Source organism: Helianthus annuus, chromosome 4 (assembly GCF_002127325.2).
Source record: "Helianthus annuus cultivar XRQ/B chromosome 4, HanXRQr2.0-SUNRISE, whole genome shotgun sequence".
NCBI lineage: Eukaryota > Viridiplantae > Streptophyta > Magnoliopsida > Asterales > Asteraceae > Helianthus > Helianthus annuus.
This window is the reverse complement of record NC_035436.2, coordinates 200427581-200453732: the sequence shown is the minus strand read 5'-3', so window position 1 is coordinate 200453732 and position 26152 is coordinate 200427581. Positions and strand designations below refer to the sequence as shown.

The 26152-nt window shown below is 35.9% G+C and overlaps 2 protein-coding genes and 1 long non-coding RNA gene across 5 annotated transcripts; 2 read left to right on the top strand and 1 right to left on the bottom strand.

Annotated features, from left to right (window-relative positions):
- Positions 1-5301: 5301 nt before the first annotated feature.
- On the bottom strand, positions 5302-7134 carry LOC110937886 (non-classical arabinogalactan protein 31). 2 transcript variants are annotated; one of them, XM_035988783.1, is made up of 3 exons: positions 6607-7134; positions 6357-6510; positions 5302-5877 (listed from the first exon to the last, which is right to left on the bottom strand). In XM_035988783.1, exons 1-3 carry the CDS (start codon positions 7057-7059, stop codon positions 5549-5551), a joined length of 936 nt encoding a protein of 311 aa, XP_035844676.1. In that variant the 5' UTR covers positions 7060-7134; the 3' UTR covers positions 5302-5548. The 2 variants fall into 2 exon arrangements, with proteins under 2 accessions (XP_035844676.1, XP_022036037.1); XM_022180345.2 differs by having other exon boundaries at positions 6357-7133.
- Positions 7135-10951: 3817 nt separating this feature from the next.
- LOC110937887 lies at positions 10952-11435 on the top strand. Of its 2 annotated transcripts, none has more exons than XR_004890837.1 (3): positions 10952-11030; positions 11192-11215; positions 11423-11435. It is a non-coding gene; the product is annotated as an uncharacterized LOC110937887 (long non-coding RNA). The 2 variants fall into 2 exon arrangements; XR_002591098.1 differs by having other exon boundaries at positions 10957-11035.
- Positions 11436-23163: 11728 nt separating this feature from the next.
- On the top strand, positions 23164-25661 carry LOC110937888. The gene is made up of 3 exons (XM_022180348.2): positions 23164-23449; positions 23970-24195; positions 25107-25661. The coding sequence occupies exons 1-3, from the start codon at positions 23183-23185 to the stop codon at positions 25454-25456; spliced, it is 843 nt and encodes a 280-aa protein (XP_022036040.1). The 5' UTR covers positions 23164-23182; the 3' UTR covers positions 25457-25661.
- The last annotated feature ends 491 nt before the right edge of the window (positions 25662-26152 follow it).

The window sequence follows — 26152 nt, the reverse complement described above, 5'->3', positions numbered from 1 at the left end:
GATCGCATACCGACTAGAGACGCGTTGGCATTGAGAAACATACACATCCCTTCGATTCTATGCGTACTTTGCAACACACACAATGAATCGGTGGATCACTTACTGATATCTTGTCAATACTCTCACCTTGTGTGGACGGCAATCTCGTTATGGGTCAAAATCCCCCTTCCGAGGTACCTTCTCAGCGTGGTGGGGCTACTGGAACATATTGATACACACAGTGCATCACAAAGAAAAAAGAAGGCGGTTTACTTAGTCATTGCGGCGACATGTTGGACTCTATGGCGGATCAGGAACAATGTGATATTCAACGGTAAAACAACTCAGATTCCACGAGCCATCGGCGACATAAAGGCACTCTCATTTTTATGGGTCAAAGCAAGGGCGGGAATCGGGGATCTAAACTGGAAAGACTGGGTTGAATTCAAGTGTTTCAAATGAGTTAGAATGTTCGTTGTATTGAGTTAGAATGTTCTATTTATTTTTGTTCTGTATGTACATCACTGTCTTAGCATCTTGCTAAGGCCGTGGTTGACTTTCTTTTATATAAAATCGCCTTCTTTTCAAAAAAAAAAATATAGATATAGATTATCATTTCCATCGGACTAAATTCCAAAAAATGAGCATGATTATGTTAATCCCTTTGACCACTTTTAGTTAATCTGATTTCTAGCTGGAGGGACTTTAATACTTTATGAAAGGGGAAAGAAGATAAACATAATTATCCATTATGACTTTTCTTTTGTACTCGTGTTTCCATTTTTGAAAATTATGTTTCTAATTTTTTTTTTCTCAAAAAGAAATTTTGGTGTGTTCAAGAAGCTTCACGAAGAAATTTAGTTGGAAGTAGTTTTGTAAAACAAAGAGATTAAGTTAAAAAAAAAATTTAGTTGGAAGTAGTTTAATCAACCATACTTGATTAAATGACGTAGTGTTGATTGATTTGGCAATTAACAACACCATACATACTAATTTGATTGTTGGAAGTTGTCGTAGAGACTCCGACCAAGGGCCCCAATGGGTTTTCTATGTGATACAAAATTAACGACTTGACATGCTCATCTAGCATGACCGTAGGATCGTTGTTGCAACACACTTGATAAGCAATTTGTTAAAAGGATTTGTTCATTATTTCGGTCACTAATTCCATAGACGACTCTTTTTGTTCCTTTTTTTCTTTGCGATGTGCCTAACAAAGAATGAATATTTCAGTTATAAAAGACAAAAGACTCTTCACGTAACATATTATTGTTTACAAATTCTGGTAGAAATTACAAAGCCACTCAATGTTATCGACCTTGATTGCAAGAGAAAGAAAAACTTTAAGGGTGGACGAAATGGGCATAAAGAGCTATCTCTGAAGAAAAACCAGTCATACATAGTTATGTCTTCATCTATTCCTTTATAAAACACTAGGTTAGAAACCCCGTGTATTACACGGGTTGAATAAATGTATTTTTATATATTAAATAATAAAAAGTTATATCTTTATGAAACTTGCAGATCATACGGGTTAAATAAATGTAATTTTATATATCAAATAATAAAAAAAAGTTATATCTTTAAAAACCATGTGTATTACACAGATTAAATAAATGTGATTTTGTATACTAAATACTAAAAACGTCGTATCTTTAAAAAATTGGTGTATAATTAGGTTGAATAAATCTACCAAATGATAAAAAATTACATCCTTAAAAACCCCGTATACTACACGTGTTGAATAGATCTAAAAAAGAGTTATATTTTTAAAAACACTGTGTATTACACAGATTAAATAAATGTAATTTTTATATTAAACACTAAAAACGTCGTATCTTTAAAAATCCGTGTATAATCGGGTTGAAAAATCTACCAAATAATAAAAAAATTATATCCTTAAAAACCTCGTGTATTACACGTGTTGAATAAATTTAATTTTGCATAGCAAATGATAAAAAAAGTTATATCTTTAAAAACTTAGTGTATTACACGGGTTATATAAATGTAACTTTGTATAGTATACAATAAAGGTTAAATTTTTAAAAACCCCGCGTTTTACACGAGTTTGATAAATATAATTTTGTATACCAAATAATAAAAAAAAGATATTCATTATTAACAAACACTAAAACTGATTAAAAGAATTAAAAGAAGATTAAAAATTGTACCTAAACGAACCTTATTTCTCAAAGTTGAACAATGGTATAAAATTTTAATTGTGTTTGGTAGGAAACAAATTTAAATTTATCAAAAATTGTGAGTTGAGATTGAAAAAAATAAGAGATAGAATAATCCATATTAACTAAATAAAAAAAGTGTCAATTTGGTAAATAATAATATTAAGTATGAAAAGGTATGAAATTACAAATGTAGACATCTTCAATGAATGACACGTGTCCAAAATTAGGTTTCTTTTATTATATAGTATAGATTTTTATGAATTAGAACTTTATCTTTATAAAACATTTTTATGAATTCGAACTTTATCAATTAATTTCATATTTACATTCTTTTAACCGTAGATAAATCTTTCTTTACTAATAAACAAAAATCTATTTTGAACACGTGTCATTCTCTGGTAATTTCTCACCCTTATTTTTTTCTATTTATCTCTTCTATTAAATAATAATAATAATAATAATAATAATAATAATAATAATAATATTGTCAAACATCAATTTAATTATATCTATTTATCTCTTTTGTTTTCATAATAATAATATTGTTAAACATCAATTTAACTATATCTATTTATCTCTTTTGTTTTCATAATTTGAAATTGATTTTCTTTTTAACTCTAAAGTTTCAATCTTTGTGAATTTAATTCTAAAGTTTCAATCTTTGGTATTGTAACCTCTTTGGTTAATTCGATTTTTTACTTCTAATTCAAAAGTTTTCATCTTTTGCAATTTAACCCCTTTAATTTTTTTTTATTTTCAACCCAAAGTTTTTCATCTTTTGCAATTTAACCTCAACACTTTTTTTTACTTTCAACCCTTATACTTTTCATCTTTTGCAAGTTCTCCGTTTAATGTGTCGTTCTAAATTTTCCGAGTTAATACGCCGCAAATCATCTAATATTTCATTGGTTCTATCACATGTAATACACATGTTTCTAACCTAATAATAAATAAAAAAACAAATTAACATTTTAATAAGTAAATAGTATAACGAATTTATCAATTGAATACATATCTTGACATCATACGTGTTAATTGATTACAGTATGTTTATTTAACCCGTGCAATATACGTGACATTTTAAAGATATAACTATATTGCTTATTATATAAAATTAAATTTATGCAACCCGTGTATTACATGGGGTTATAAGCTAGTATTTATTAAAGAAAAACTAGGAAGATGATAGATAAAAACATACAGTGCCGGCCCATTAGATCATATAATATTAATTATCACATAACTTTTATCATATATGTTTTAACAAAGAATTAACAATGTTAATCATATGAGATATTAAAGAACCTTACATATTTTAATAGATGGAAATGTGCTAATTTACATCCTATCTCTCAATCCCTACAAATACTCTCTTGGACCCATTTTCCTTTGTCCATTGCCCATGCCTTCTTCCTAGCTTGTGTTAGCCATTTGATCTTATTTTTTTTTCTTATGTATGCCTATATATAGATAGGTGGTATGTAGCTTTCTAATCATTCATTTTTCATTAGATCTTTTACCATAATAAAATTCTTAGATATTGGGATCTCAAGACTCCTAAATTCTTATGGGTCAAAAAACGTTCAAAGCGTAAATACATTTTTAGAGTGGTTGAAACGGTGTAAACTTGTATTCTAAGGCATTTGAATAGTATGCTTAGATTATAGGGTGTGCTTATGACCCAAATGACCACACCACCTTTCACGTCGGTGTCATGTCACCCCACTTTCATCCACAACCTAATATGGTATGGTCGTGACTTAAACCACCATTCGCTTTTTAATTTTTAAATTATTTTTGTCTTAAACTCAACAAATGGGAGCGTCGTGGTTGTCGTGGATTGAACCACTCGAACCATAGTGGTTTGCAGTGGCGAAGCTTGAGATTTCCGACGGAGGGGTCGAAAACGTATATACCCAAAAAATTCTATAGAACCAGGGGGGTCGAAAACGCATATACCAAAAAATTTCTATACGAAAACCACATATATCACACCACTGAACGAAAAATTCGAGGGATCTCCTTGCGGCCCCTTCTAACCTGCGCGAATGATGGTTTGGGAAGGGCGAAACATTATTAATCATACGATGGTCATGATGAGAAAAGATTTGACTAGAAAAAGTGACATATTTTGTGTTGGAAACCTTGGCCTTCAAACTAGCTTTTTCTTTTTATATGTGTAAATTTGGAATGGAAATTGGGAATGTTTGGGGAGCGGTGCTACATTCATTCATCATCATGGTTTTACCCACTCCGATGTCTACATTTGTTGAGACACCACCCCTAATTACTTTTCCACCACCTTCAATTTATTGTCATTTTATTCCCATCACCACTTCATGCATTATGGAGACCTAAAGTGTGATCGGGTGCCAAAAACTAATAAAAATATAAGTTATATAAAATATAGATAAGTATTAGAGTTATAGTTAGTTTTTTTTTTCTATTTATTTCGTATTGTATTTGCTTGTATGATATTTCTATAGTAACATAGTTTATTTGACTCGGTAGCCCTTTCTTCCCTTTAATCCTCTTTCTTCCGGTCTTCTTTAACCGGTGATAACCACTCTCCCGCCTTCTCCCTCAAACGCACCTAGAGCCCGAATTGCCCAATGCCACAACCACCTTTATTGTGTTTCTCTTTGACTCACTCTCTCATTAGATCTCCCTTCCAGGGCCATCATGGAGTAGTCATGCTTATATTATTGTTAAAAGAAAATTTGTTAATTGAAATTAAAATGTATTTTATCTAAGGTTGTTAGTTGAAAGAAAAGAGGTTCAAATCTAATTATATGTATTTATTGATTCTGAAATTTACAAAAATAAAAAGACATGTGTATTGAAATGCATAAAAGAAAGAGGAAATACTTCAAAACAAACAAAAATTAATTTACAACGATTCGAACCTGGGTAAAAGTGTAGTTTAGGATTATTGGTGTAAGCAGAGTATGAGTGAAATTTTCCGTTAAAAGAAAATAACATACTACGGTTAATTCTAATAAAACTATAACTTTGATGGTTAAATCTTTCACTCTAATAAATCTTAAATATTTTTTCAATGTTTCCAACATTTATAAAGCTAGATTTTCAATGTTTCTAACATTTATAAAGATGAAAAAAGAAACACAACTCTGATCAATTCAACTAATCTAGGTTGAAAAGTAGATTTATTAATACTTGTTCCAAAACACTACATAGCAAAAGTACATGATCTTCCATCGAATTACCAAAGTGCCACTCAAACATCTAAATCCCAAATCAAATTATTAAAAAAAAAAGTAAGATCAATCTAATTAATACGTAGGCCATAGCATGCTTGAACAAATCATCACAACCTTTTGAATACCTCAACTTGTAACTCTTGAGTAAATCAAGCCTCGATGGTTTCATGCATGTGGGCATACTATTTTCTTGGAGGCTTCATATGCGAACGGACCGACGGTGAAAACATCATATGGTAGTGGTGGCGATGGCAGCTTGGACTTAACCGGTTTCGGGGTTGGGACTAGGATGGCTCCCTTGACTCCATAGTGTAGGTTGGTTGGATGTTTGCATGTAGCCTTTGGTGATGATAGCAATGTGACCTTGCATTTGTGTACACCAAAAGTGGTCAATGTCTTTGGTGGCTCGATGAAGAAGAAGCCGTTTTTATCGGTTGTACCGTTGACCCTCAATGGGTACTTGTTGTTCTTGCATGTCAAGAGTACCTTAGCTCCTGTAATTTATTTTTCACAAGTAAGAAACTAGAACCCAACACAAAATACTATAGTTACAATTTGCAAATTACATCAAAATGTACACCACATCAACCACTCTAATTAAAACTCACCATATTTTTATTCCACAAAAAGAATAATACTTTAATCTTATCCATAATATTTTATACACGTTAGTGGGTCGTACTTTTCACACATTGGTCACATTTCATGCATTGCATTTGAGTGTTTTATTACTATCACTCGATCACCATATTTTATTTGATTTTTACATATAACATCTTATTTTTCTAATAGAAATATGAATTGAACATTTTAGTTATAACAAGTAGATAACAAAATCATATGATTATTCTGATTTAAAAAAGTTTTGGTTAGGTCAATGATTGAGCTTGTAACTAACTCTTCTAATGTTTTTATAGTTGAGTTGGAAAATTAAAACTAATATTATGAATTAGATAAGACTAGAAGATCATACCTTGAAGTGGAGTGGCACCCATGAGTGTATCAACTCCCTTGTACTTGCAAGCTTTGCAGTAAACCATACCCTGGACCGCAACCTTTCTCCTAACCGGAAGTGGTGAGTGAGTCGGTGGGTGAACCGGGGCTACAACTGGTGGATGAACCGGAGCCTTGGTTGGTGGGTGAACCGGGGCTACAATTGGTGGGTGAACCGGAGCCTTGGTTGGTGGGTGAACCGGGGCCACAACTGGTGGATGAACTGGAGCCTTGGTTGGTGGGTGAACCGGGGCTACAATTGGTGGGTGAACCGGAGCCTTGGTTGGTGGGTGAACCGGGGCTACAACTGGTGGATGAACCGGAGCCTTGGTTGGAGGGTGAACCGGGGCCTTGGTTGGAGGGTGAACCGGAGCCTTGGTTGGAGGGTGAACCGGGGCTTTGGTTGGAGGGTGAACCGGAGCCTTTGTTGGGGGGTGAACCGGGGCCTTAGTTGGAGGGTGAACCGGAGCCACACTTGGGGGATGAGTAGGTTTGTGGTGGTGGCCACCAGGACGCTTGTGGTGGTGGTGGTGGGGCGCTGGAGCAGCGGCCGGTGGGAGCAATGGTGAGAGGTGTGGAGCCTGTGTCCAGCTTACATGATCAAGATCAAAGCTACCGAACACATTGATCATCAAGCAAGAACCAAGGACCAACAATGAGAGCAAGTTAACCCTGAAACCCATTGTGGTTTCAGTGTGTGTTTAAGGTGTTTGTGTGTAAGGAAGAAGTGAAGGGGATGGTGAATATGGTGGTGGCGGTGTTGCTTATATAGTAGTAGCTTCAAGGGGGGAGTGGGGACAACTCTTGCTGAATTTACTGAGATTAATAGATGTTAATGGGCCCAAATAAGGTAAGGATAAACTCTAGGGGCTAAATGTTAGCATATGCTACTTTTAGGGGGTGAAGGTGTAAATTAGGAATATTGTTGTGCAATACTAATATTATTTTTTGATTTTCACTCTATTTTGCAACTTCATCCATTCATCAATCACCAAAACAATCCTCACAACCTCCTTCATGCAAGTCATCTATGGGTGGGGAGATAAGCATAGGAGGGTTGTCATCAGTTTGGGCAGTTTTGCTACAATATTGATCGGTTTTATCTTGTATGCCTATAAATGATAAAGCATTTGTGGCTGGTCCATTAGTTTTATTCTAATTGATTACAACGACGATTCTTACTTTAGCCGGTCATATTGATTGTTTTGATCCGGTTATTGAATAAACTCTTTCATAACTAAATCGACTGCCACCTATATAATTATGATAAAAAAAAAAATTCATGTATCAGATCTCTTATCGTGAAGAATGAGAAGGAGAAGCTAGTGTCAACTAATAAGAAAAGTATCGATGTTAAGTACGGTAGAACTAACATTTACCGATAGAAAAATAAGATCACCAACTTCTAAATGTTAACCACTCTATACTTTTATTAAACTTCTAATTTTAAATACAAAATATTATTAAATAAAATATAAGATACATTTTTTGAATATATTAGAAACATAGTTGAAAGTATTAGTAAGGCTTTGTTTCATAAGCATTTCAAAATAATAAAGAACTGTGGAAATCGTATAAACACTTATACAAGCCCGGTTATCCAGACAAACTTATTGGCGAAAGACCCCCCACGTCTTGCGAACACAAACAACGTTGGTGACCAGGTCCGCCGACCATTTCAGAGGAAAACCCACCGCCCGAAGACCTACTGTGTTAAAACCCCTGGGCCACTTGTAAAATACTGCAACAAGTGGGACTCTGGCCCATAACCCCCACATTTGAAAATCAAAAGGTGCTTCCTCCCAAATCAATTAATCTAGGATTCATTGGCAACCACCTGATATATCTAGTTCAAAAAATACGTAACAACGTCTATATGGGTTCTGTGTAAGAGAACGCTAGTAGTAAATTTTAATGATTTTGTTATAGAATTTAAACATCAATTTATAGGTCATATTACATGTGTAAGCTTAGTATTTTTTAGATGATTTATTTGCTATAATAAATTTAAATAAATAAAATGTTATAGTTTTAGCAGCGGAGCGGGATACCCTAGTCATTTAATTTTTAGTTGAACAAGCATGAAGTTATGGCGGGATTCATGGTCTTGATTCTTTTTCACATGCCTTGCATTAATCGTTTATTTCTCTGCTTTATTATTATTATTATTATTATTATTATTATTATTATTTTTTTGCTATTTAACACTTGCGTTTTTTTTTAAATATCAAGTGTCAAGTCATCAGAATTAAAAATTATTATAATTATATTTAATATGATAACTAATAATGAGATTAGTAAATTATAATCTATAAAGGGATATAAAAATGTATATATTATATATAGACATGCTCGACTAGTAGACATTAAAAGAAGTCACATGATTTTTGTTACTTAAGTCAAACACTAAAAACCACTTCAAAAATGGTTCCTATTTTGGGGTCCGCCCCCCATTATCCTTCGCCCTAGATATTAGGAAAATATTTAAACTCTTCATTTTAACAAAAGTTAATATTAATTTTTAAATACTACATTTTAGTTTACGAAACTATTTATTATGTAAGATCAATTAAATAAAGTAATTTATTAATACTATTTTAAAGAAAATAAATTTGATGAAAGTACGTAAATTCGGTGCATAACATAATGACCCATTGGTGGAGTGGTGGAAAGGACTTGGGCGATTGGGCCATAATGACCCTTTGGTGGAGTGGGGTTATTCCCAACCCAAGGATGGTAAGGACTCCGGTTCAAGCCTAAGGGAACCCGAGTTTTTTATTACGGCACATTTACTTCAGCGGGTCACTCTGTCACAACAGGCGGTCGATTCGTGTGGAAGGTGCAACTCCTGTCAAGTGGCAGGGGGTCGGAAATTTTCTCGGGGAAAGCTATGTCTCATTTCTACCGAGACGTGGGCCCCGTTAAGACAACATAATCCTTGGGACAGAAATGGGGCAGGCCTGCGTCTTGCGGGTATGTATTAACCGTCTGTTATGAATTACACCTTCAAAAAACATAAGGCTTGAAATTTGAATCTCTTTTGGTATAACCATATAATGACTTTTTTAATTTCAATTAATAATAAACTATAATACTTATATTAAAATAATCATATATGAAAATTAATTAAATAATATGTTTATACAAATTAATTTTTGTATTTCATGTATAATAAACAATTACGCATTTTAGGGATACAAAACAAAAATAAATTACTTAAAATGGAAGATAATATTTAATCAAGACAAGAAACGAAAAACAAGACACTGGTGGGGATTTTCGATTATTTTATATAAAATTAAGATTAAGATTTGATGGATAATCAAATATAATATTATCACCATAAAATAACATTGATATCATTTCTCATGTAACGCGGGGATTTGAGGATCATGTGACAGCCAATTATGGCTCACGTGATAGTTGACAAAAGTCATCTAAATTCTAACCAATAGAAAATTTGTAAAATCATGCATCGAAGGTGCAACACAGTTCTTTCGAAATAATTCTTTTAAAGGGATGGATTAAAACAACAAAAATGTATTATAACTTCAAAGTGAAGCCAGACAAGTTAGAGAGAAATAAGGAGGAAATTTTGATTTTGAATTAAATAACTGAGATAAAAAATAATAATAATAATAAAAAAAAAACAAAAATAGTGAACCAAAAACTAAGGGTATATAGAAAATTCATTTTAAATCTTTATTTTTTTATAAATCTATCAAGGTAAGGAATCGTGTAGAGCTCGGAATTTAGAATTTATGACACCATATGACTCGATGATAAAAGAGTAAACGGTAAAATTAAAATTGTGGCTGAACATGTTAAACCTGTTTAACCCGTTTATCACGCATATACCACGTCTAACTTACCGTGTTATGGCATGGCAACCGGGATGTTAAACATTCACGGTTTGCAGCCACAATGTTTGCCTACCCTGAGCCTTAAAAGTAAAAGAGAAAAATGCAATTTGCGTCCCTGTGGTATGATGTGTGTGATTGTGAGAATTGGGGAAGAACAACAGAAAGAAGGTTTAGCTCAATCAAACGGTATCTCTCATTCCGTTATTACCGGTATATAACAACATACAACGACTTAACAACTATTATACTTTCTTACAATTAAGTCCCTCAACTATTCAACATTACAACAAACAGTTAAAAGTAACCAATTGACCCAGTTGACCATATCATGGTATGTGCCAAACATCAATCTGAGCCCCTAAATTCATTTTTTGGTTTTTTGAGCCCCTGACCTTATAAATTCATAACAGTTTGAGTCCTTTTGTTACACTACCGTTTGTTTGACTGTTTGAGCTAGGGGTAAGACCGTCTTTTTGATTTATTTCCCTTCTAAAAAGCCCTAATTTAGTCCCGCTAAAAACAAAGACAGTTGATTGTGCAAGAGAGAAACCCCAAATCGATGGTGTTCACATGGCGACTTCGTCCTCAAGGTCAATACTACGATCCTAAAGATATATATGGTAAGTTGATTGTGTCTTCTTCCTCTGGGGTATGTGCCATTTCCGGTTTGTTGAGAATGAGTTTGATGTTCTGATCATTTGTGTTAACAGGGAATGAACCCAGACTATTTTCGATAAAGATTAACCTTGGAGGTGAGTTTACTGATTATCCAGGAAGGGAGTATGTCAACGGTAAGGTTAGTTACATTGACTGGGTTGAGTTTGAAAAGTTAAGTGTTGCTGTTCTTCGTGAAATGCTGAAAGATATAGGTTACTCTATAGATGACGTGTTCAATTATTTTGTTAAAGATCCTTGTTAAAGATCCTAATATGTGTTTGGATTTTGGTCTTAGACACTTTACTGATGATGATGATGAGTTAGATTATGTGTATGACCAACTTAGAAAAGGATGCAAGTTAGTAGATTTGTATGTTGAAATAGGAGACTCTAGAATCAAGGATTCAACTGCAATGAGCCTGGCTTCACTAGATAATGTGGGTGAAGATAATGTGGTTGAGGGTGAGTCAGAAAGTAGCGAGGCAGTTTCTGAGGGTGAGTCACAAAGTAGTGATAAAGAGAACAGTGATGAAGATGATCCAGATTACACTTTTGTAAACATGCAGTGCCTGCTATCAATGATATGGCCAGGAATGATATTAGGATAGGGGTGCCAGAAGAATTGGTTGATGAAGTGTATTGGTTATCCACATGGAAGAAGGTTTATGAGAATGTGATTAATCCAATTCCCGGGCCTGAGAATTGGATACCCTCACAATGTCCCACCAAACTTCTGCCTCCCAAACACCATAAGCAGGTTGGGAGGCCACAAAAGAAGAGAAAGAAATCAGTTGGTGAGGCTGAGGTTGAAACTCATTTTGATAGTGAGGGAAAAATGACCAGGAAGGGCAATACAACCAAGTGCAACAAGTGCGGAAATTTGGGACACAACAGTAGGACATGCAAGGGGCAGGGTGGGGAGAATGTTGTACATGCACTAAGTGAGGATCAAGTTGCAGGTGGAGAAAACAAAACCAGGAAGGGCAAGTGTAGCAAGTGTGGAACCTTGGGTCACAACAGTAGGACATGCAAGGGCCAGGGAGGGGAGAATGTTCAAGAATCTCAAACTACAACACAAGGTGCACTAACTTCGAGTGAAGCTTAGTTAGGTTGATTTCAATGGTTTAAGACTTGTTTATGTATGGTTTAAGACCTGTTTATGTAGTGGCCCAGTTCAAGACAATAGGACATGCAGTTCAACTATGAAGTTTATGTTTTGTAATGCAGTTCAACTGCACTTTATGTTTGTAATGTAGTTTATGTTTTGTAACTGCACTTTATGGGTAATGCAGTTTATTATATGCTGATCTTGGTAATGCAGTTCAACTGTAGTTTATGCAGTCAATGTATCATACACATTGAGTCTCAACCACAACTAAATTTCATTAAACGTATCAAACACATGCAGTTAATGTATCAAAAACATGCAGTTAATGTATCAATACAAACATTTAAAGCCCTAACAATCTACTTCCAATGAGCATCAGCATTTGACCATTCGGAGTCAGAAGAATGCTCCCCCGGGTACGGATCATGGTACCAATCATCCTCCAGTGGTTGAACTGCACATTCCCACCTAGCCCATTCCAACTCTTCTGAGTCGTAGTCCGCTGCTGGATCTGGAAGAGACGCTCCATACTCTGCTTTCACCACTTCTATCACAACATCATAGTCATCAAACCACTCATCCTTCAGCACGGACGACACTAAGTCCAACTCATTGTCAGCCACTTCCTCAACCAATTTGTTATTCTACACATCAACGACAACATTCATAGCATTAAAGTGATACTAAACTTGTTCAATGTTCATTCATACATTAACCAAAACAAGAAACATTAGCAACATTCATTACATTAAACTAAAAATACACATAAACCACCATAATCATTAACCAACTAAGCAATAAACACATCTTCAAAAACATCACTTCGTTAGCTTTATTAATTGCCAAATCATCTTTCTTTTCCATGCTCCTTAACAATGCGGGTATTACCTTCTCACAAGCAGAGCATGAATTTGAAGGTGGAGATGAAGGTGTATCAGCCCACCTTATAAATCCACAATCTTTCTTCTGTAAAAACACATCAATCAGGAAATAGCCATATAATTAACTTCAATCTTTCTTCTATAATTTTAACTTACACAGCATAAGAAGCGTCGATTTGGGTTAGCTTCCGTCTTTGATACCTTGTACCAAGTAGGTGCACCACAAGAACACAAGAATTGAGAAGCTTCCCCGCCAGCTGATTTCTTGTTGGAGCTTGAAGCTGATTTTTGAGACATCTTCACAATAGTTTAAGACTGGATCGATCGATTTGGGAATTGGGGTTAGGGTTTGTATCAGATCAGTGGTCTTATGAATCAGTTTGATCAGTTTAGGGGATAAGGGATTATATGTATAAGGCCATTAAGGGTATATTGGACATTTCACAATAGTCAAACAGTCAAACAGTCAAACAGACGGAACTCAGACGGAAGGACTTAGAGTGTTATGAATTTATAAGGTTGATGCGTGTCAGTGTGTATATGTTTTTAATATATAATTAAGCCCTTTTTACACTTTTAACCAAGTTTTAAATTTATAAAACACGATATTCACTAACACTAAACACACATATGGGCAAGTGCACCCATCGTGGACGTAGTATAGTGTTGGTAAGATACCGAGGTCGTCCAAGGACACAAGAGCTTTTAATACCGGTTTATCCTCAACGTCTAATCAAATCAAAAAGTTAGAAAAATGTTTTAAACTAGGAAAAATAAAAACTAACTAAATGCTGAAAAATAAAATAAAATAAAAACAGATAGACAAGATGAATCACTTGGATCCGACACGTGTATTAGTATAACCTTTGATTATTTTCGCACTTTTGCACTTGTTTAAGAGATTATCTTAGTTATTGTAGTAGGCCCCTCTTTTGAAGGCGACGTTACCCTCAACCCAGTAGTTTGAGTCAGCAAGGATACAATCCTAAAGGGTCGGATTATTGAAAGATAATGAATTAAGTTATTAATGCAAATTATGGTAGGCCCCGCTTTTGGCGGTGACGTTACCCTCGACTAAGTAGTCTGAGTCAGCAGGGATACAGTCCTAAATAGCCGGGTTATAGTATTAATAGTAGTTAGCTTATGAGGGGGTCAACGAGTTTGGATCCCCGCCATCCAATACCTATGGGTATTGAAGGAGATCCTACTAAATTTGACCCAGGTCCCAAGCAGGACCTCTAAACGCTGAACAAGGGCAAGACCCTTACCAAACCGTTCCCTTAACCCCCGACCAGGTAGCCAACATACCTCCATATAGACCGTGGAGATATGAATGGTGAAAATCTTTTATTTTATATAGACAGTAAAATAATGCCAAGACACCACGGACAAACGATAAGGAAAGATCACCTTCAACATAAGTAACTAGTTATTAAAGTCATTAATACAAAACCAAATAAAAAGTGCAAAAGATTAAAAATAAAAAGTATTATACTAAACACTTGTCTTCACCAAGTGATGTAAGAGACTTAGGCAAACATGGCCTTGATTGTCAAGAACTCTTACGATCAATCTTGGATCCCGAGACGACTCACACACTCTATGATGGACAATGGATGATGGTGGTGGATGATGGTGTTATGGTGGTGATGGGTGGTGGATGAAGTGTGAGAGAGGTGGTGTGCCAAGGGATGAGAGAGAATGAAACCAAGCTCCTCTATTTATAGGCTGAACAGAACGCTGGACACGGCCCCGTGTCCGCTGGACACGGCCCCGTGCCCGTCTGACATTCTCTCTCTTCATTAATTGTAATTGCGAATTACAATTAATGCGCCTGCTGTACTTTCAACACGCCCCCGTGCCCGCTGGGCACGGCCCCGTGGTGAGCAATGGAAGCTTCTACTAGTTTGTCTTTTCTGCTGCTTCCTGGGCACGCCCCCGTGTTCGCTGGACACGGGGCGTGTTCAGACTTCTGTTCTCTTCTCTTCGTCTTGGGAGATGCCGTTGAGGGTCCGGGCAGTTTACTTTTGTTCCTTTTCTTGTATTTATGGTAGAATTAGTGGTCTTTTTGCTTCTTTTGTGATTTTGAGCTCATTTCATCCTGAAAATACAAAAGGAAGACAAAAACACTCTTTTTCCAACATTAGTACTTAAAAAGGGTTAGTTTTATGCCTTAATTGATGTGTTTTATATGTTGCATTTTACACACATCAAATACCCCCACACTTGAACTTTTGCTTGTCCTCAAGCAAAACTCTTTTAATGTGGCTTACACTCCCAAATGGAATAGGTAGAAGAGAAGTTTTTTAACTTGTCCTAGAGTGTCGGGAATCCAAGGTTTGTATAGGTTCTATTTTTATTTTATTTACAATCTTATTCGTCATGGTTTATTTTGAACTTTTCATAAGATAAACTACTTATTTGGGCATAGCATGCCTTATTAAAATTCCATTTATATACAAGTTCACATACCTCACGGGAGATCACTCAATCACTCGGCCGAAGGTGTATATTTAAGTGAATCGCTCGAGAGCGGCACGGATTTACATTCTCCATATGCTTGCCAAGCGATCAATCCTCCTCCTTTTTAACTTTTTACCTTTGTAAATATCAAGAGGTCTTTTTGGGGTGAAGGCTTGGGTTTAAAGGTGGGTGGTTGGTTAGTGGTTAGTAAAAAGGGCGAAAATCGTAACAAGTGTCGGTTTTCGTGAAATACCTTATTTTTGGTGACATTTATTTTTGAAGTATTTCTCCAAACAAGCTTTTTGTAGCTTATGTTTGTTTTTGACTTCATTCATTTTTTTTTTTTTTTTTTGTCACGTAAAGGATATGTTTATGAAAAACCGAGTTTGTTACTAAAATAAAGGTGAAAAAATGAAAAAGGTTTTTGGTGGGTAAAAAAATTGTTTTGGGGGTAATGAAATGAAAGGTTTAGGCTCAAAGGGGTTTTCTAGGGGGATTTTGGGTAGGTAAAAAAAATGAAAAATAATGGTTTTGAAAGAAAAATAGTTAGTCCTAGTGCCTCCATCATTTACTTACTTGGGTTTAAGTTGGTAAGGACCGGGAATGTATCGTCGTGGCAAGTTCTAGATTTGTAAAGACCGAGCGGCTATTCACACAAGAAACGAAAAATGAGCATTTAATCTAAATATGTGTATTTTTATGCTCAATAAAGGCTCAAAACTCACTTTTTGTGGGAATGGGTTTTTAATGTGACCAAGCATATATAATCGAATTTTAGCTAGACTTGTTATACCGTTTCATAATTTTCTTATGTTAGTTCTTTTTATCACGACGCTATCGGTTGTAAGTTTGTAAAAATATAACCCTTTTATAACTTGTTATTCCCAACTTAAACTAAGACAAGTAAATAAAAAAAATGAAAAAGTTTTTGAAAAAATTTGGGGTGTTTAGCGGTTCCAATAGAGTTTTGTGTAAGGCTTGTTTTAGGATTTTGCAAAATTCCAAGGTTTTAGCATCCCCCCACACTTAAATTACACATTGTCCTCAATGTGTCCAAAAATAAAGTTTTTGGTTGATTAGAATATGTAAAAGTGTGTTTAAAAACAAAGATTTGTGTTACTGGCACTCTGGACACGGCCCCGTGTTGACCGGGCACGGCCCCGTGGTCAAGTGCCAGTAACAAAAATTATAGAATTGAAACAGAAGCCTGGACACGGGGGCGTGTTCGCTGAACACAGCCCGTGTCCAGTTACCTGAACTGGGTGATTTCCTGCAGGGGGCTCAGCACGGGGCCGTGTTGGTTGGGCACGGCCCGTGTGGAGCCTTCTGTTATGGAGATTTTTGTCGGTTTGTTCTGTTCTTCTGCATGGTTCCATTTTTTCTCGTTCCCTTTTCCATCCATTACCACCATGAGTCCATAAGTCATAAAAACCATCATAACATTGCTAATAGAGAGATAATACATAAAGATAAAAGTTACATAGATAGTAAGCTTATGGAGTTCTAGCCCTATGTTTTATTTTAATTTTAGCAAAATTTCCAAGAATCTACTGATCTTGGTTAGATAAGGCTTTGTAGAGCTCCAACTTTCGGATGCGTTTCTCCTCATATGTCGGCAAGCCACTCCTCTACCTCCCTTGGAAGGAGGAAGGAAGGCTCGTTTGCATTTGTTTGAGGAGTTTCAACTCCCGCCGGGACTTCTCGTGGGATTTCCATAGGAGGTTCCGCGGGGATGTCTCCCCACCCGGTAGGGTTGTTAATACCGAGTGCTAAGTTCCAGTCTTGTTGTGGAAGGACTGGTTCCATAGGAGGTGCCACCAAAATGTTTAACCTTTGGTGCAAAAGGTTAATCTCTTGGAAGCTGCTTTCCAATCCCATCGTAAGATCGTTGATACGGTCAATGAGGACCTCCTCTACGGACGTCATTTCGTCGAGAGCCTCTCTTAGTGCTATCACGTAGTGCACAAGTGTGGCTTCAACGGAGGGCCTCCTTCCCCTTCGGCTGTTTGAGGAATGAACGGATGATGTTTCGCTGTTTTCACTCGCCATTCTACGAAAAATAAACCAAAAATAGTTTATAAGACTAAACAGTTTCTGGACACGGCCCCGTGCTCATTGAGCACGGCCCCGTGTTCATCTTTCTGCAGAATTTTGGAGCAAGGAATCTTGGGTTTTTAAGTTATTTCCTGAGTTTATGCAAGCTTTTTGTCAGCAAATAACTTTAAACAATGTTACATAACATGTTTTTACCAAGATTCTATGATCAAAACTCATTGTTCCCTACCACAAAAATTGAAAATTCAAACTTTTCATGGTAGTTCTTGAAGAAAGATGAAGAAGAAGGAAATGTCTAGAAGAGGAAAGGACAAGATGGGTTGTTGGAAACTTCTTTTAGACTTACCTAGGATTGTTTGAGAGAAGATTCCTTCAAATCTCTGTCCCCAAGTTGGTCCAAATGTGCAGGATTTTTGGCTGCATTTATAGAAAACGACAGCCTGCTGGACACGGCCCCGTGTCCGCTGGACACGGCCCCGTGTGCAGAGAAAATTCTGACACAGTTTGTCCGTATTCTGACGTCATGATCAGAAGGGAATCTTTTGATGGACACGGGGGCGTGTTGGCCGAGCACGGCCCCGTGTCGGAAAGCTGATTTATGAAGTTTTGTCTTTATTAAGGAGCTAATTCTTATCGGGTGGCTCCTGACTTGTTGGAACAACCCCATAGTGCCTAAGATACCTTAATTGTCCTATACTAAGGCGAGAACGCAAGAGGTTGTCGGTGAGGGTAATTCCTATTTTCATTCTAGGTGGACAAGTCCAACCCTTTCCCGGGCTCTCGTTAAAGAAGGTGTATGCCGAATCGCTCAGGTCTATGTATGCACCGAACGAGGTCGATGGGGAGTCCTTCACGGCACAATCGGCACAGGGACGACTATCGTCCACGTCTTGTCTAGGAAGAAAGGTATTTTTGGGAGCAACGAGGTTGTCAGAATGCGGTTCCAACATTTCCTCATGGTCATCATCTTGGGATGGATCTAAGAAATCCTTCCTAAGTTCTTTTGACCAATTTAGAAGTAGTTCTTCTAGTTGAAATAGCTCGTCAAGGAGCATATCTCCTAGAATATCCGGTTGGGCGCATTCGAGGGAGAAATAGTGTTTGTTTTTACTTTCGCCCCTCTTAAGGCTACAAGGAATTGGTGGGTCTATATAGTGTGGCCTATAAGTGAGGAAGAAACATTTTAATTCCTCGTGTTCGCCTCCACATATTTGACACCACAAACCATAAGAGTGCCGAAAGTAAAAAGAATCACTATTACTCATGTTTGTATCAGAAGTTACCAACCGCCGGGATCAAACGGTTCTGTTTTCAGCAACTGAATCTTGGGCACGGGGGCGTGTTGAGTGGACACGGCCCCGTGTTCAGCCTACTGTCTGATATAAAACAGGATTGCCAGTTCCAATGATTGGGCACGGGGCGTGTTCAGCGGGCACGGCCCCGTGCTGAGCTCTGCAGAAGCTGAAAAATCTAAAAAAAATCCTAAAAAAAATTAAAGAAAAATAAAAAGATGATTAGGCCGTTGATTCCTAACTTTCTTAAAATCCTTGTGTCCCCAGCAGCGGCGCCAAAAACTTGATGCGTGTCAGTGTGTATATGTTTTTAATATATAATTAAGCCCTTTTTACACTTTTAACCAAGTTTTAAATTTATAAAACACGATATTCACTAACACTAAACACACATATGGGCAAGTGCACCCATCGTGGACGTAGTATAGTGTTGGTAAGATACCGAGGTCGTCCAAGGACACAAGAGCTTTTAATACCGGTTTATCCTCAACGTCTAATCAAATCAAAAAGTTAGAAAAATGTTTTAAACTAGGAAAAATAAAAACTAACTAAATGCTGAAAAATAAAATAAAATAAAAACAGATAGACAAGATGAATCACTTGGATCCGACACGTGTATTAGTATAACCTTTGATTATTTTCGCACTTTTGCACTTGTTTAAGAGATTATCTTAGTTATTGTAGTAGGCCCCTCTTTTGAAGGCGACGTTACCCTCAACCCAGTAGTTTGAGTCAGCAAGGATACAATCCTAAAGGGTCGGATTATTGAAAGATAATGAATTAAGTTATTAATGCAAATTATGGTAGGCCCCGCTTTTGGCGGTGACGTTACCCTCGACTAAGTAGTCTGAGTCAGCAGGGATACAGTCCTAAATAGCCGGGTTATAGTATTAATAGTAGTTAGCTTATGAGGGGGTCAAAGAGTTTGGATCCCCGCCATCCAATACCTATGGGTATTGAAGGAGATCCTACTAAATTTGACCCAGGTCCCAAGCAGGACCTCTAAACGCTGAACAAGGGCAAGACCCTTACCAAACCGTTCCCTTAACCCCCGACCAGGTAGCCAACATACCTCCATATAGACCGTGGAGATATGAATGGTGAAAATCTTTTATTTTATATAGACAGTAAAATAATGCCAAGACACCACGGACAAACGATAAGGAAAGATCACCTTCAACATAAGTAACTAGTTATTAAAGTCATTAATACAAAACCAAATAAAAAGTGCAAAAGATTAAAAATAAAAAGTATTATACTAAACACTTGTCTTCACCAAGTGATGTAAGAGACTTAGGCAAACATGGCCTTGATTGTCAAGAACTCTTACGATCAATCTTGGATCCCGAGACGACTCACACACTCTATGATGGACAATGGATGATGGTGGTGGATGATGGTGTTATGGTGGTGATGGGTGGTGGATGAAGTGTGAGAGAGGTGGTGTGCCAAGGGATGAGAGAGAATGAAACCAAGCTCCTCTATTTATAGGCTGAACAGAACGCTGGACACGGCCCCGTGTCCGCTGGACACGGCCCCGTGCCCGTCTGACATTCTCTCTCTTCATTAATTGTAATTGCGAATTACAATTAATGCGCCTGCTGTACTTTCAACACGCCCCCGTGCCCGCTGGGCACGGCCCCGTGGTGAGCAATGGAAGCTTCTACTAGTTTGTCTTTTCTGCTGCTTCCTGGGCACGCCCCCGTGTTCGCTGGACACGGGGCGTGTTCAGACTTCTGTTCTCTTCTCTTCGTCTTGGGAGATGCCGTTGAGGGTCCGGGCAGTTTACTTTTGTTCCTTTTCTTGTATTTATGGTAGAATTAGTGGTCTTTTTGCTTCTTTTGTGATTTTGAGCTCATTTCATCCTGAAAATACAAAAGGAAGACAAAAACACTCTTTTTCCAACATTAGTACTTAAAAAGGGTTAGTTTTATGCCTTAATTGATGTGTTTTATATGTTGCATTTTACACACATCAAGGTCAGGGGCTCAAAAAACCAAAAAATGAATTTAGGGGCTCAGGTTGATGTTTGGCACATACCACAGGGACGCAAATTGCATTTTTCTCAAAGTAAAAATAGTTTTCTTAATCAAGTGAGATTGAAAAGAGGTTGTGGTTCCTTTGGTCTACGATTTAAGGCAAATACAGTGTTGTTTCTGTTGGGTTAATATCCACGGATCACCATACAATGAGTAGGCCACAGGTCAAAGGGGGTCAAGTCGGGTCATCAAACAACGAACGGGTCATGGGTCAAACAGGTGCTTGTCATCCAGAAAGTTTCTAGAAGTTTATTTTAATCGCAAGTTTTTACTGGGTTTATTAAGTCACCATGTAGTATGTTTAAGTTTTTCCTTTTCTTTAGGAGCAAGAGTTTGTTTTCATTATTTAATGTCATCTTTGAGAATAAATGAAAGTGCATAAATTTTTAAGCAGAATACCAATTAAATTCTCTGGTTAGTGTGTTTTTGTGGTGGGCCTGAACAAACAATTTGTAGGTCTTTTGAGTTTGATTTTTGCAAAAGAGGTCTTTGATAGTACATCGATTTTACTTTGGCTAAAACCAAGTTAGATTTGTTTTTTCATGTGTTTTTCTTCAACGGTCACACACACAAAGTTGAAATTCGATCTGAGATGTAAAATTTTGAAGAATTAAAAATATTGAAAATGTTTAAGAGCTTGGTTGAGTGAAAATAAAACAAAAATCTTTGACTAAATAAATAATGAAAATTAAATAAAAATCTTTGGCTAAATCAGATGAATTGAGTTATCAATCATAACACCATTAAGACGTGTATTGAACATAATATTTGATATATTATTGTCAAGTAAATAACCACACAAATGAATTTAAAAATTACAAGCAATAACTTATTCAGGGGCCGGCTCAACCATTTTAAAAGATTAAAGTAAAATGAAGATATGAGACCTTTTTCATTGTCTCTGATGTTTTTATTTATTTATTTTTTTTTTGGTAATTTCATATTTAAGCAATTAATAAAAAGTTACATCACATGTGTTGGGCTTGAGCTTCACATTCAAGTTCTGCCCATTAGATAAATACATGTATTTGTAAAATTTGGGGGCCTTTTTGGATTGGAATACTTGGGCTAAAGCCAACCCTAAACTTATTGTATATTATATCTAACAACTAATTAAAGTGTAATTTATTAAAGTAGAGCTATTAAGGTGTTTTTAACGGCTTTAATAAAAACGACCCACTAACACGCGACTTGACTAGCAAAGGGGCCACAAACAATAACTACAAGACTAGAGAAGGAAAGACATTAAACATCAAATACAAACCATCTAACTCAATCCAAACATAAAGATTTCGACATATGTTTAATCCACATAAAGCTTAGCGCATTGATTCCTTAACAATCTTCTCAATCATTGATTCTTCATTAGAAAACAAGCTCTTATTCCGAGCCATCCATAAACACCAATGTGCAATCACCACACGTGATCATCCGTGGGACATGCGGAACAACGCCCGCGGACAAATTTACTGGTATATATATTAAAAATCTCATTTTAAGCTTAATGGGCTTATTTGCAATTTACGAAAATATGATGAAAAAAATTCGAAAGCACATACTAAAATCTACGTGAATTCAAACCATAGATTATTACAGGTAACGTTTTAATCAAATATTAAAATGAGATTTTTAAGCTGAAGGGGCTTCTTTGCAACTTACCAAAAATACGATGAAAAAAAAATAATCCAAAAGCATATACTCAAATCTACGTGGATTCAAACCACACATTACCACCGTCAAATAGAAACATGCCACGTGGAAAATATCACCCTATATAAACAGTCTCCCAAAATTAATCTCATTGACACGAAAAATCTTCTTTTCTTTAGGGTCTTTTTGGTATTGGGTAATGGAATAGATGAGAGAATGGAATGGACGAGGTAATGGAATGGACAACGGAATGAAATGGATCATTCCATTCCATTGTGATGTTTGGTTACTCATATGTGAATAGAATGAATCATTACTTTGTACAATTTGATAAACAAAAAAAGATGAAGTAACGAAGCACAACTGTATTAAAAACGACAAAAATATAATTGTCTTAATAATAACAATAATAATAATAATAATATATTAATGATAAAAAATTAATAATAGATTTTTGATATATATTAATATTTGTATGAATATTAATAAATATAAATATAAATACAAATAAAAGTATAACAACAACAACAACAACAACAACAACAACAACAACAACAACAACAACAACAACAATAATAAGAAGAACATATTTCTTTCCATTCCTTGAAGGAATGGAAAAAAAACACCTACATACCAAGGAATGGAAATTATTATATTTGGAAGGAGTTACATTCCTTTGGAATGCTCCATTCCATTACCACATTATAACCAAACATGTTCCTTTTCATTCCATCAGAATGATCCATTCCATTCCATTCCTTCATACCAAACGCTACCTTAGAGAAGAGAGGGTGGTCCATGGGCAGAACCACCACCAATATTCCGATGAGCCACCGTGTCCTATCGCCACATCACAATTACGACGCTGGTCACAACCCGTGTGATCAACAGCCGGTGCAATTGTGCGGTTCAATCTTCGGGTTCCTCGAGGAAGAAGCCACCATGTCATCGTCCGAAAATGATATATACAACATTCAACAAGATATAGAAGACGAAGAGTGTGAAGACCCTGAAGATATTGAAGACAAGATCAAATTTTGGGAGACCCAACACCAAAATTTACATCTAAGTTTCGCTACATTAGTGTTTGTTTTTTTTTTTTTTTTTTTTTTTTTTTTTTTTTTTTTTTTTTTTTTAACAGCTAACACCAACCCCTCTAACTCCACTTTTAGTTCTACGTCAATGTCTACTACGACTAAAAGCCTTATCACTTTACTTTATACGCGTTAAGTTGTTATCTTTTTATAACAACATAACCATATAAGAGACACCACTTCATACACGTTGATACTTGATACCACTATGCTAGAAGCCAGTGGCGGATCTTGACCAAAAACTCAGCATGGGCCGATGTTTTTTGGAGATAAAATCAGCCTGGGCCGAACCAATACACATTTAAAAAAATTCTCGAAAACCTGAAATTTAACACTAGTAGGCGAAAAAACCGCACGGGCCGAGGCCCGGTCCGTCCTCCTCTAAGCTCCTCCCCTGCTAGAAGCCCTATCGTCGGCGTTAAGTTAGTTGAAATCATATATATAGCTCCAATTAACAACTTTTTTTTATTTTTTTTTTAATTTTCCGACAGACAACCTTAGTTAGGACGACAAGTTTGGAATCAAAAATCCGAAACATAACAAAAGAAGTACTCGAGGAAGTCAAGATGGCCGAGAACGTATGCTCATGCCCAAGATCGGTCTCTGGTGGTTGCCGAAGTTGCCTGATGAGAGAAATTTGTAGCCGGCTGCAGAAGTCCGGTTACGATTCGGCTATTTGCAAGTCCAGATGGAAGAACTCATCAGATTTTCCTTCGGGTAGTTAAATCTTAAAATCTTATGTTTTATTTTAAGAGTTAATACTCACACATCTCTTCTCTCTATCTCTCTCTCTCTCTCTATATATATATATATATATAGAGAGAGAGAGAGAGAGAAATAGAATAAAAAAGGGTGTGGGAATAATAAGAGCCTTTAGAGCATTCACATCCAAATAATCAAATTGTGTGTGTGGTGTTTTTAAAATATAAAAAGTATAAAAAGTGGTTGTGAGTGGAGGAGAGAGAAAATGTTACTGTTCATCTATATATTTGGGGGGACACTGTTCACCCCCTATAATTTTTTAATATATTTTGAAAGTGGTTGTGAGTGAAGGAGAGAGAAAAGGTAATAATAAAGGTATAAAAAATATTATTTAATTGAAAAGGAGAGAGAAAATGTAGTGTTTTTTAGTGTAATTTAGGGTGAAAATATGGTGGAGTTGATGTGAATGCTCTTAGAGCATTCACATCTAACTCACTAAAATTTGTGAGTGGAGTTTTATAATATAAAGAGTATAAAAAGTGGTTGTGAGTGGAGGAGGGAGAAAATGTTACTGTTCATCTGTATATTTGAGGGACACTGTTCACTCTCTATAATTTTTTAATATATTTTGAAAGTGATTGTGAGTGGATGAGAGAGAAAAGGTAATGATAAAGATATAAAAGAATATTATTTAATTGAAAATGAGAGAAAGATAAATTATTTTTTAGTGTAATTTAGGATGAAAAATTGATGGAATGAATCTGAAAGCTATTATTTTTCATGCAATACAAACCACATATACATTTTTTTTAAATCTGCTTTGGAATATTCCATTTAGGTATTTTGGTATGTTTAAGAATATCTATTTGTCCTTTATGGCTTCATTTAAAGTTAGGATTTTTTTTCTTAATTATTGTGTGGTTCAGGAGAACACACATTTTTGGATGTGATTGATAGTTCTAACCATAAAAAAGACTCGGTGCGGGTGATAATCGAGTTAGAGTTACGTGGCCAATTTGAGATGAAGAAAGGGAGCGAGGAGTACAACAGTCTCGTTTGCAAACTGCCCGACCTATTTGTGGGAAAACCCGAGAGGCTACAAACTGTAATCAAAATACTAAGTAATGCTGCAAAAGAATGCATGAAGGAAAAGAAAATGCATTTAGGGCCATGGAGAAAGCGAAGATACATGCAAGCAAAGTGGCTTAGAGTGGCAGAACGATCTAGGGTCATGACGACGGTCAAGCCCCTAGTAGAAGACGAGTGTTCTACTTGATCAACCCGAGCTAGAACATCAATGCTAACTATGGATCTTCTTGGCGATTTGCCGAATATGTGTTGTTATTATGGTTATAGTGTTGAAGTTTTGTAGAACGTAGGTACTATATTGTGAAAAGTTTCTATGAGTTTAGTATATTTTTCAATTATGTTTTACTAAGGATTGCAAATAGCATAAACTATCACTTATATGTTTTAACTTATATCATTCGTTTGGTAAATTGAATATTAATCATATAAGATTCAAACTTTATTCAATTAATGTTTAACATGTGATGCAGGATAGACAAACTTTGATATAAAAAGTTATTTTGTAACTAAAATTAATTCACACTCATCCATCACCATTTGATATAAAAAGTTATTTTGTAACTAAAATTAATTCACACTCATCCATCACCATATATATTATAATCATATTTTGGTTCACATATTATTTAAATAAATCTGAAAAGGAAATGTCGTTAATGAATGAGAAATGTATGGACCAACATTAATTTCGCAATCACTGTATATAGCTAAATATATCTTTTCAATTTATATATTTTACTTAAATTATGTGGGAAACGTAATAAAGAAAATAAATGCACCTATGCACATACATCCCTTTCAAGCTATCCTCTTTGTATTGGAACATTGTTAAAATGACATTAAAATAGTGTTCATTTTTATACTTATACTTGTTATTTTTATA

Coding starts and splice junctions, on each gene's coding strand:
- LOC110937886 (XM_022180345.2), bottom strand. CDS start 7,059: ATGGGTTTCAGGGTTAACTTGCTCTCATTGTTGGTCCTTGGTTCTTGC. Junction 5,878..6,356: donor GGGTGCCACTCCACTTCAAG/GTATGATCTTCT, acceptor AATAAATTACAG/GAGCTAAGGTACTCTTGACA.
- LOC110937888 (XM_022180348.2), top strand. CDS start 23,183: ATGGGCAGAACCACCACCAATATTCCGATGAGCCACCGTGTCCTATCG. Junction 23,450..23,969: donor CCCAACACCAAAATTTACAT/CTAAGTTTCGCT, acceptor ATTTTCCGACAG/ACAACCTTAGTTAGGACGAC. Junction 24,196..25,106: donor CTCATCAGATTTTCCTTCGG/GTAGTTAAATCT, acceptor TGTGTGGTTCAG/GAGAACACACATTTTTGGAT.